This window comes from Palaemon carinicauda, chromosome 45 (genome assembly GCF_036898095.1).
Source record: "Palaemon carinicauda isolate YSFRI2023 chromosome 45, ASM3689809v2, whole genome shotgun sequence".
Lineage (NCBI taxonomy): Eukaryota > Metazoa > Arthropoda > Malacostraca > Decapoda > Palaemonidae > Palaemon > Palaemon carinicauda.
The window spans coordinates 20,965,627-20,978,117 of NC_090769.1; the positions used below are offsets into that span (position 1 = coordinate 20,965,627).

Genomic DNA, 12,491 nt, shown 5'->3' on the forward strand with positions numbered 1-12,491 from the left:
ATGTATTCTCTTCTGTTAAACCTTACCCTCAGTGTCATAAGTTTTCAATTTTGGCAAAATTGTGTCCAAAGACTCGGTATTCTCTTCTGTTAAACCTAACCCTCAGTGTCATGAAGTTTTAAATTTTGGCAAAATTGTGTCCAAAACCTCAGATAACCGAGAACTTTGCAAGGGTTATTTCATCCACAACCAATAAATGTAAATGTATATTGCATTACCATCTAGTAATCTACACGGATCTATTATTAATTCACAATTAGAAAGAAATGAATGCACAAAGGGAGAGAAAAAAAAATCTCGCAGGATAATATCTTCCACATTCATAAAATGAGTTACTTCCAAAATATTGTATGTCTATAATTTTTTCTTACTCAAAACAACTCAAACATTTTCTCCATTTATAAAATGTAATGTTTGACTAAAATTTGCATGCAGCAAATAATTTTCTGTGGCAATTAATGAGGCGATACAATCTAATTTTCTACGTTATAAGAAAAAAAAAAGACTATTTCGCCTTACTGAAATGCGAATCTTAAAGAACCTTTAGTTCATATCCTGGAACACAGAATGTTAATAAATTCTCAAAGATAGAAACAACACTTTTTCTTCCCCCTCTGTTAGTTTTGTTTGATTCCTCGAAGCCTATTAAACCATAACAAGCAAATTACCATCATTTACTAAGTACTCCATAGTACTTAAAATAAAGAAATGAACAAGAAAATTTCATCAATGAGTCACCATATGGAGTGGAAAATGCATTATACCTGAAGGAAAATGGATAATCATTGCACTAAATCTATATTGATATTGCACGTTGCTTACCCAGAAGTTCACATGCAATCTAACGTCTTATGCTCACCAAATTGTTATATTATTTATAATAAAAAGCATTCTAACAATGCCTCTTTAGACTACTTGCATAAACCAGAAAATAGCCATGGCACAGCTACTGTTTAGTCAACATGCTTTCACCTACAATTTGCCACATTCTATAAGTATAGCAGATCACAGAAATCCTCTCTAGGTTAAATCTATTCCTATAGCTGCTACGCTTTCTCTCTCTACTTCATTCGGGGGTGGCACATGCATGAAGTAGCAGTACTCACACTGGAACATTTTTATCTTATGTGTAATTCCCTTCACCCCCACCATCGGGCTTCCATCTCTATCTCTTACGGGAGATAGGACAAAGCCGGCAGAATCTGTTCGAGAATTCTGCCTCCTGAAGGGACGCCTGGGATTTGGCCCTGTATTAGTATCGCTAGTGGTAGTGGTAGTAGTAGTAGTAGTAGCGGTAGCAGTAGTAGCATTGCTAGAGGAGGTTATATCCGAAGTGGAGACAGTGAGTGCTGTGGCCTCCACTTTGCAAGATGAAGAAGAGGCGCTTGTGGAGGACAACCTGTTGGCTTGTGACAGGATAGACAGCGAAGGTAGAGCTAGTGGAAGCCAAAAGTTAAAGTAGTTAATACTGAAAATTATACACAGTGGTAATGAGATTGCAGGTTCTCTTCATTAAAATGAAGCCTTCCATACTCAATTTTATTTAATGAAGAGCATTTGCACCAATTCGCAGAAGTGCCCTTTTAGCTCGGAAAAGTTTCCTACCAGCTGATTGGTTAGAATTATCTTATCCAACCAATCAGCTAGCAGGAAACTTTTCCACGCTAAAAGGGCACCCTTGCAAGTCAGCGGAATTGCGCCTCATTAAAAAAAATTGAGTATAGTAATGATATATGCAGATGGTTAATAACTGATGGGTCCCTAACTTTCAAACAGTAAGGAAGATTATTGCAAGGCAGTTCAGACTGCCTTAGATAAACGGCAGAAAAACCTATGAAGAATAAAATGTATTAGTCCTAACAGTTAGAAGTTAATGGAAGAAATTCCTACATGATAATAACAGATGGTACACTAATGAGCTTGAAATTCCGATTTCTTTATAACCAGCACTTACATCTAGAGAAGGCTTTATTTGATGCTTCTGTGAGATTAGAGTCTCTTGGCTTATCATGGCTAAGAGGCTTGGTGTCCTCCCGTTTGGTTGGTTGCGGGGATGCTGTCGGGGTGGGCTGAGACGGCTCTATAAAGCGCTTGTATGATGTGGAGGTGGTTGATGATGTAGTTGTGGTGGTGGTGCTCTGCTTCTTCGCAATCCTGATCTGACCTCGAATAAGGCGTCGCTCTTCGTATGTTTGTGCTTGTTCTAGCTGCAGTTTGGAATGACACAAAATTAAAAATTCTTATACAAAAGATTTTTTTCAATTATTATTTAGGGATTTTACATAAGGCATTCATAAAGTCAGCTGTCATGAAAAATGCATGAATAATTTCCAGTTGGTTGGTACAGTACAGTACTTCAATTATGAAATATAGTACAGTATACATATATTCATCAGAAAAAAAATATATTCATAATTAAGTATATATTGTGGGAAATGAGTTTACTCACCATGCTCTCAAGAACAACAACATCAAAAATGTTGTCAATGTTTTTAATGTATTCTGGGAGTGTTTCACGTGATACTTCTAAGTCTTCAAACAGCTTCTTGTTGCTAGCTGTGCGCTCTATTCGCCGAATTTTGTTAGCATTTATTCCACTGTCTACTGGCTTTCCTGTGGCAAACCTGGTGGGTGATCCCTCCTTGTTAAATGGAGCAGGAGAACCCTCTTTGCTTCTGGGAGCAGGAGAACTTTCTTTAGAGAAGGGTGATGGTGATCGATCTTTCTTTAGAGGGGCGAGGTTATCATCATAATCGTTACCTTCATCTTCTTCGGGCTTCTCATGAACACTCTTCTTCTTGGTCTTGCTGATCTCTGCAGATGCATTCATTACTAATTTACTGGAAGATAATTTCACTTCCTCCTCGACTATCTTCCTACTTGATGATCTTACGTCTTCCTCGACTACCTTCCTACTTGATGATCTTACATCTTCCTCGACTACCTTCTTTTCAGGTTCCTCTTCATTTTCACCAAGTGGGTGAATATACTTTGGAACAATCACAGGTTCTTTTACTGGTTTAGGCTCTTCTTGCTTCTTGTAAGAATCATCCTTCCTTAGAGTCGTTTTGAGTGCTGGTCTTCGTACTGGGGATGGTACTGAATCCTGTTTAGGCTGTTCAAACATAGAACGCTTGGCAAATACAGATTCCTTTATTTCATAAGAAGGCTTCCTTGTAGGGGTGTCCTTCTTCTTATCGGGGGAAAATCGATTAAACATTGATCTTTTGGCAGACACTTCAGTTGTTGATACATTCTTCTCTGTAATTATTTCTGATTCAATAGATTTTTCAATGTCTTCCAACAATCTAGATGATATTTCCTCTGCTTTCTTGCTTATCTTGTCATTTTTGTCAGGAACATCTTGTGTAGGTGCATCCTCTGTTTCAGGGAAACCATTTTCTTTATTTTCATCCTCACTTGGAGAAGAATCCTCAGGATGTGTTTCCTTTGTTGGTTTCTTTTCGTCTTTTGGCTTTTTCAGTTTATCCTCACTAGGTTTCCTTTCAAAAAGCTTTTTCTTATCTGATGATAATTTGGTTTCGCTAGGTTTCTTTTCAAAGGAGTTTCTTTTTTCAGTTAGCCAAGGCCTATCTCTGACAGGTTTCTTGGTTTCTGGTTGTTTCTTTGAAGTAAGAGATTTGTCACTTGGTCGGCTTTCCAATGGTTTTGGCTTTCTAGACTTCGCAATGTCCTCCTTTATAGGTTCTTTCTCGTCGCGTTCATCAGGCGACTCTTCAATAAAGGCATCCTCTGGCTGCTCTCCTTCCTCATCTGGGTATTCTGATGGTTCTCGGACAAGGGATGGACGGTGAATTTTGTGATAAGGAAGATCAGGTTCATCTGAAACATCCTCGATGACAAAGTTCTCATCATCTTCAAGAGGCTTCATCCCTTCAGTCATTGGCGTTTCTGGAAGTGACACGACGGGGTCAGCCGGTTCTGGGATATTCAGAGAAGATTTTGGCTTTCCTTTTGGTTCAGAGTCTGTAGACTTGCTTGGGACCTTCTTGTCACTACCTCTCGTGGACAGAGGTCGAGTAGGCTCACGCTTTTCTGGGGACTTTGATGTAGGTGATTTCCTTGGTGACTGATTAAGCCTTGATGGACGAGTTGAAGTCTTTTCAGGTTCATTTGTCCTATCCCAAGGTCTTCTTGTCCTTGAAGTTCTGTCATCAGGCTTCCTGCTTACATCACCATTCATTTTTGACTCGGGAGAACGTTTGACATCCCCGTTCATTCTAGGTTTACCCTCAGGAGATCCTGGTTTCTTACTGGCAGGAACTGTTGATCTAGGAGATTTTTGAGTTCTAGTTGGGCTTACACTTTCAGGGGGAGTTGTTGCATTTGCATTTGCTTCCCTGTGTCTCTTGCAACATTGGCGACCAGTAGGTGTGACTTCTCTAGGTGTGGATACTCCAGATCTATTTGGAGATCGACCACGCCTTGGTGAGCTAGGAACTCTTTGAGGAGATATGTTGACTGGTTTTGGAGCACGTCTTGGTGATTCTTTTGGTGTTATGGGCTCCCTACTAGATGGTGTACGCCTAGTAGGCGAGCCATTTGGCTCTGGCTTCTTCTTTGGGCTTACATCGGGCCTTTTTCTTGGCTTTTCTTCCGGTTTCTTTGAAGGAGATGAAGGCTTTTTGGTTTTGGTCTTCTCAACCTTTTTGGGTCGTACTTCCTGTGGTTCCTCTTCTGCTGGAGAAGAATCTCCCAAGTCTGGTTCAGGTTCACTACTCTCTTCTTTAGGTTCTTCAATAGTTTCAGGTTCAGTTTCTGGTTCCTTTTCCAAGTCTTCCACATCTTCTGGCCTATTTGGCTCATCAAGATCCATTTCTTTTACTGTACTTTCTGGTTTACTAGAATCAGAATAAGTTACATTATGAGTCTCCACATCTTCCACTTTGACTTTCTCCTCTTCAACTCGAAGTTTTACTTCAATTGATGCCTTTTCCTTTGAAGTACGAGAAACCGCATCTACTCTGTCTTCTTCCAACTCCTTCTTAATCTTGAGTGGTTTTGGAGTGAAAGATTTACTTGTCGTCACTTTTCCAGAAGCTTCTTTAGCAGCCTCTTCAAAGAACTTCTTTTTGCTTGATGTATTCAAACGATCTGGTTTGCTGTACTTAGGGGATGGAGATGATGATGATTCAGGTTTCTTGGCTCCAGCAAAACGATTCTTGAGCGCTGTTACAGATCCATATGGAACATCATCTTGGGTGTCTGCTGGTGTTTCTGATGTTTTAGGCTTCTTTTGTTCGGGAGCAGATCTAGTTTTAAGATTTGCAACAAGCGTTGACTTCATTGTTTTTCTAGGGATTTCTTTTTCCCCTTCCTCTGTCAAGAGGACATCTTTAGTGTGAACTCGCTTAGTAATATTATATTTCTCACCGGACTTTGTCTGGCGAGTCTCAATGACAACGGTAATAGGATTACCATATGCATCCTTCTCTTCTCGTTTTCTTGTGTACACAATTTCATCATCCAAGGATGGGAATAAACCAGATTCATCCTCTTCATCACCACCTTCAGGTTTAATTACAACATAGCTGGTTTCTCGTTCGGGAACTAAAACTGGTGTAGATCTTAATACAGTCTTGGCTGTATACTCTGTGCCATCCACCCTGCGCCTAATTTCAATTGTAGTCTTAACAATTGTTCCATCTTCTTCTTCATATTCTTGTTCTTCAGAACTCACAACCGTGTCTTCAGGACTGCCAACCTGCACTACATCTTCAGGCTTTTGGGGCTGGCTGGCGTTGAAAGTGACATGAACCTGTGGTCCGAACTTGGTTGATTTTTCAGCTCGCTCTACTGTGTACTGAACTCCATCAGACCTTCGGCGAGTCTCTGTGACTGTTTTGATAACACAGCCATCTTCAGTTTCTTGTTCATCAACAGTCTGATCAACCAACTCATCATCCTCAGTTCCTACAAATGTTACAGGAGCAGGAGAGCTAAACATCTTATGGATATTATGAGTAGTATAGACAGAACCATCTGGTCTTTGATATCGCTGAATTATTGTCTTGATTATAGTTCCATCGTCCGTTTCTTCTTCCGCGACATTTTCATCTAAAATTTCATCTTCATTTGCCTTGGGGTGGACTGCTGCTTGTTGATATACCCTTGACATTCTGCGTAAAGTGTACTGAACACCCGAGACGCTACTACGGCGCCTTTCTGTAACTGCCTTATACTGGGTGCCATCATCAAGGGTTTCTTCATTCACCTCCTCTTGGAGTACTTCATCTTCTAGGTTTGCAACTGTAAATACTGGTTCAGGCATTTTCGGGATTCTCATCACACGATGACGAAGGTACTCTGTACCATCTTTTGCCCTCCTGCGTTCAATTATCGTCTTGACAGTAGACTCATCCTCTTGTACTTCTTCTTTCACTTCTTCATTTAGTAGTTCATCTTCAGCACTTACAGCAATATTGCCAGAGGAGGCAGTGATTGGCATATTTTTCATTTCTTCTTCTGTCCCTTGGAAGCTGCGTAGGACATAATCAAATGAGTAAGTTGATCCATCCTGTCTTTGCCTTGTTTCAGTGACAATTTTGATTTTCATTCCATTCTCATCAATCTCTTCTTTTTCCTTTTTGTCCAGAACTTCATCATCATTCTGCACAGTAGGGAGACCCTTCTGCACATCAACTCCCGAAAGAGTCATTCTGCGGGACTTTAATACTTGCCTGTGGGTATACTCTTCACCGTTCTTTGTTCTACGAGTTTCTATGATTGTACGGATAATGGAGCCATCTTCTTTTTTCTCTTCTGATTCTTTTGTATCTATAATTTCATCATCATCAGAGGGTGTCAACTGTGTACTCTTCACCTTAGAAGTCTTATATACTTTCTTTGTTGTGTACTCGACACCATTTGCTTTACGCCTGGTCTCAGTTACAGTCTGAATTTTACACCCATTTTCATCAGTTTCTTCAGTCTGATCTGTGGAGATCAATTCATCTTCTTCACTGTATGCAATATCTTCTGGATGATCATAATCAAAGATTTTGGAGGTCTTAAGTATATTCTTTGTGGTATAAACAATACCATCTGGCCTCTGTCTAGTTTCAGTAATAATCTTAATTTTGTTACCATCTTTATCTTCTTCTTCTGCAACGTTTCGCTCAATTACCTCGTGCTCTGGATTGCCAATGAGGATTTCATCAATTTCACTCTCACTGTTGACAATCTTAGTTGAACGAGCCACTCTCCTAGCTGTGCATTCAGTGCCATCCTTCTTACGACGTGTCTGCACCAGCATTTTAACCACATTACCAGATTCATCCACACAGTCCTCTTCCTCTTCCATGATGACCTCATCATCATCATCAACACTAGCATTCAGATAAGAATCAAGTTTATCCAATTCAGACATGATTGAGGTCTCCATCTTGGCTTCGATATCTGCAAGTTTATCCTTCCTAGTAGAGGTTGCAGTTTTAGTGCTTGTTCTAGAAGTAGTCTTTGACGCAGTCGTTGTTGCTTCCTTTTGTAATCCTCCTTTACGAGATGCATGTGAAGTTCTTGTTGTAGTTTCCCCTGGGGTACGTTTCGTAGGTGAAGTTGGAGATGATTTGTCAACAGTAGCACGCTTTGCAGAGCTTAAATCTAATTCCCGCGAGGTTTTTCTCTCAGATATTTTGCGTGTCGATTCTTTACGGACTGGAATTTCTGACTGCTTGGATTTTGTCGTTCTTGATGAAGACGTCCTTTCTTCTCTTGAAGTCTTGCGAGATGACGAAGTCTTTGGTACCGAGGTTTCAAGGGCTTTGATAACATTCTCACTTTCAGATTTGAGAGCGGCTTCGTCATCAGAAGTTAAGCGACCTTCATTTGCAGATGCATCTTCCTCAGCAGATGATCTCCTTTCCCTCATTATACGCGTAGGAGACACAGAATCTCTAACCTCTTTATTTTTCATAGAAATATAACCTTCACCTGCAAGAGCGTTAGAATGTATGGAATAGGTCGACTTTGTAATGGATACGACGGCATCCCCATCGCTGTGGCTATCATTGTCACACAGATCCTTGATGATCTGATATCGAGCAGTGCGATCTTTGCTGGCTTTATCGATGCGGTCCTGGATGATGTCGTCGGCATCGATACCTCGCATTGTCAGGCCACCCAAGCGAACATTTTGTGTCGAGATCGATTCGGTTACGGCTTTGTCACCATCCATGTGCATCGTGACCTGCAGAAATAAGAAGTTCGTGAGAAACACAACAGAGAACTGTTCCTATATTTGACATTAAAGTGATATTACATATAAAATTAATTTTCACTATTAAAACATAATAAAGAATATAAAGGGAGGTCTTTAAATTTCTAAACTTTTTAATGAATACGCAACAGTGACTGATAAAGCCAATTTCAATGAATAGCAGGCAGACATTTAGGCAGCAATTCAACTTTTATTTTCAATAAAACAATCATTTTAGTTTATAAAGATCTATTACTTGGTTAGAAAATATATCTAAATACTTTCTTCAAAGGCCACAAAAATAATCACTCTACACATTCAATCATCAACATATAAAATACGTAAGAGGTAAGTTTAAAGCATACTGGAGAGAGGTAAATAAAAAAATAATGCTTTTACTGAAAAATTATCCCAAAGAATCCACGATAAAATCAAAAACTATATCCAGAGTAACGTTCAGTTTTCCTCCAAAATCTCACCTGAATCTTTGACACCCTCATCTCACCTGTATCTTGGATGAACTTCACACCTGTTTGTTGGGCTAACTTTGACTGACCAGGAATTTATTATGAAAGACACTTTCTGAATGGGGATACCTCAAATTGGTGAAAGGATTTGTGTATCACCATGATCCTTAAAGCTGTACTAGTCATGGCTACCCATACAACGTTGGTTTTCTGTGAACGATCAGACTAAAATCTCCCATTATTACCAATTCGCAGTTGGCAAGCGTGGTGATGAAAAGGGCCAAACCTCAGATATGAATAAGGGCATGTCCGAGTTATTTGTTCTGAAGTGGACTAGAAATGGCTGCATTTTTTATTATTGTTGTTTTTATATTAAGGAAGAACTTGTCTCAACATTATTATGGAAGAACTTCTCTCACCTTTATGTTAGAAGAACTTGTCTCACTTCTACGTTAGATTAATATGTCTCACCTTTATGTTGGAAGAACCTCTCTCACCTTTATGTTTGAAGACCTTCTCTAACCTCTATGTTAGAAGAACGTCTCTCACCTTTATTTTAGAAGAACTTCTCTCATCTTTATGTTAGAAGAACTTCTCTCATCTTTATGTTAGAAGAACTTCTCTCACCTTTATGTTAGAAGAACTTCTCTCACCATTATGTTAGAAGACCTTCTCTCACCATTATGTTAGAAGACCTTCCCTCACCTCTATGTTAGAAGACCTTCCCTCACCCTTATGTTAGAAGAACTTGTCTCACTTTTATGTTGGAAGAAATTGTCTCACCTTTATGTTGGAAGACCTTCTCTCACCTTTATGTTGGGAGAACTTCTCACCTTTATATTGGGAGAACTTCTCTCACCTTTGTGTTAGAAGAACTTCTCCCATTTTTATGTTAGAAGAACTTTTCTCATCTTTATGTTACAAGAACTTCTATCCCCTTTATATTAGAAGAACTTCACTCACTCTTAAGTTAGAAGGACTTCCCTCACAAATGAACCGAAGAAAACATTTCGTCCCTCACCTGTATGTTGGAGGAACGTCGTGTGGTGGTGGTCGTCTTGCCATCTTCGCTGACGTTGATGGTCGTCTCCGTCGACTGGACAGAGTTGGAGTCATCCTCAGCGATGTTGAGGGTGCCCAGACTCTCCTCGTCATTCTGCATCATCTCCCTCAGACGCTGTTCCCGGAGTCTGTACATCCGGGCCCGGATTCGCCTGCGGTCTCCGAAATCCTCCGCCGTCTGCCACTGAAAGACGATCACAAATTAATATACAGTAGGAGAAAGAGGTAAATCCTATTTAATAAGATATAATGGCGACTTGAATTGCTATTAATATTATCATAATATATCAATTGATATGTTAAACGTAGAGAAATAACATTGCATACAAACGAACAGAAACTACAAATTAAATTACAGTGGGAAAAGTTTATGGGGAAATATTTAAGTTGGTCACTCTAGATATCCCGTTTTTTATTTTTAACCAATAAAAGAAAACGAATATTGTCATTTTTAATGGTACACTAATACACAATACAGTACTTCTCAAAGTTCTTGTTCTACATTAAGACAATTTCCCACGCTCTTATGTTACATAAATGGGTATTATTGCAGTGCATTACAGGGCAATGTAACCTAGGAAAAATACTACTTTTCCTTATAGAAAAAATGAGAATTTTAGTTACATACAAAAGCTTTAGCTTCTCAGATAAACGATAAATCATAATTTTTCTGTTTCACTAAATATATTGTCTACCTAAAAAGTTATTTTTATGTAACTCAAGTGTTCAATTTTTAAGTGAATTTTTGAACACGTGGTTTGTTAATTAACTTTTTAAATTTAAAAAAAAATCCAAGTATGTATCACTAAACCAATAAAAAAACAAATTGTTTATGTTCATACGTATATATAAACCGATGAATCAAAATAATTTATCATTACAGATTTCTCATAAATTTTACGAAAGTTTTTTGAGAAATTATGTAATAATACACAAGAAAATATAAAAAAAAGTTACAATTCAGACGAAAAAAAAAACTTAACTGTTCACACTCAATGAAAACACTGAACTTACCTCATGAAACCATCTATCATTAACATGATCTTGTATTGCAATGCAAGACATGGAGAAGAGAATAATATATTTATAACTTACATGATCATTAACGAATTTAGTTTGAGAAACTATGAGCCTTTATCATGTCTAAAAGTTAAGAGATTTTAATCTTGTAATATTTGACTATATATTATATATATAACACAAGCCAATATGAGGGAGGAATATATATATATATATATATAATTATATATATATATATATATATGTATATATACACACACACATATATATATATATATATAAATATGTATTATATATATATATATAATATACATATATTATATATATAATCATATATTTTTTATATATATATATATATATATACAAAATACATATATATTTATTACATTTATATATATATATAAATATTTATATATATATATATATATATATATACATACACCCGCTCACCTCACTTTCTTTTTACTGATATAGGGGAGACGAAAAACATACAAGACACAATTAGTAAAAAAAAATTATGAAAAATATAAATAAAGGAAAAAAGGACATACCATAACCCTCAGTCTTTCCTCATCGTTTATGGCATCGAGGTCTGTCAGGGCGGTGGTGGCCCCGTGGGGCGCCGCCACCGAGCTCATCCCCTCCTGAAGAAGGAGAAAAAAATAAAATATTTAAAATATGGAATATAAAATATAAATGTGAAATAATATTTTTACTGAGGAGAGAGAGAGAGAGAGAGAGAGAGAGAGAGAGAGAGAGAGAAAATATTTATAATATGGAATATAAAATATAAAACATGGAATACAAAATATAAAATATTAATGAAATATTTTTTACTGAGAGAGAGAGAGAGAGAGAGAGAGAGAGAGAGAGAGAATAAAATATTTAAAATATGGAATATAAAATATAAAACAATACAAAATATAAATTATAAATATGAAATATTTTTACTGAGGAGAGAGAGAGAGAGAGAGAGAGAGAGAGAGAAATAAAATTTTTAAAATATGGAATATAAAATATAAAGCATAGAGTAGAAATTATAAAATATGAATATGAAATATTTTTACTGAGGACAGAGAGAGAGAGAGAGAGAGAGAGAGAGAGAGAAATAAAATAATTAAAATATGGAATATAAAATATAAAACATGATACAAAATATGAAATATAAATGAAATATTTACTGAGGAGAGAGAGAGAGAGAGAGAGAGAGAGAGAGAGAGAGAGAGAGAGAATATTTAAAATATGGAATATAAAATATAAAATATAAATGAAATAATACTTTTACTGAGGGGAGAGAGAGAGAGAGAGAGAGAGAGAGAGAGAGAGAAATAAAATATTTAAAATATGGAATATAAATTATAAAACATAGAATACAAAATATGAAATATAAATATGAAATAATATTTTTACCAAGGAGAGAGAGAGAGAGAGAGAGAGAGAGAGAGAGAGAAATAAAATATTTAAAATATGGAATATAAATTATAAAACATAGAATACAAAATATGAAATATAAATATGAAATAATATTTTTACCAAGGAGAGAGAGAGAGAGAGAGAGAGAGAGAGAGAGAGAGAATAAAATATTTAAAATATGGAATATAGAACATAGAATACAAAATATAAAATATAAATATAAAATATTATTTTTACTGAGAGAGAGAGAGAGAGAGAGAGAGAGAGAGAGAGAGAAAGAGAGAGAGAAAGAGAGAGGTTAATTAAGTAAA

The 12,491-nt window shown here is 36.9% G+C and overlaps 1 protein-coding gene across 1 annotated transcript in view; it reads right to left on the reverse strand.

Moving 5' to 3' along the window:
- Positions 1–12,491, reverse strand: part of LOC137634838 (titin-like) — an 81,706-nt gene that overhangs the window by 57,938 nt on the left and 11,277 nt on the right. Inside the window, exons 2-5 of the mRNA XM_068367390.1 lie at positions 11,319–11,411; positions 9,707–9,931; positions 2,450–8,209; positions 1,955–2,207 (exon numbers count right to left, since the gene is read on the reverse strand). Coding sequence (XP_068223491.1) covers positions 1,955–2,207; positions 2,450–8,209; positions 9,707–9,931; positions 11,319–11,405 — 6,325 coding nt within the window. The 5' untranslated portion in view covers positions 11,406–11,411. The remainder of the gene's footprint in view (positions 1–1,954; positions 2,208–2,449; positions 8,210–9,706; positions 9,932–11,318; positions 11,412–12,491) is intronic.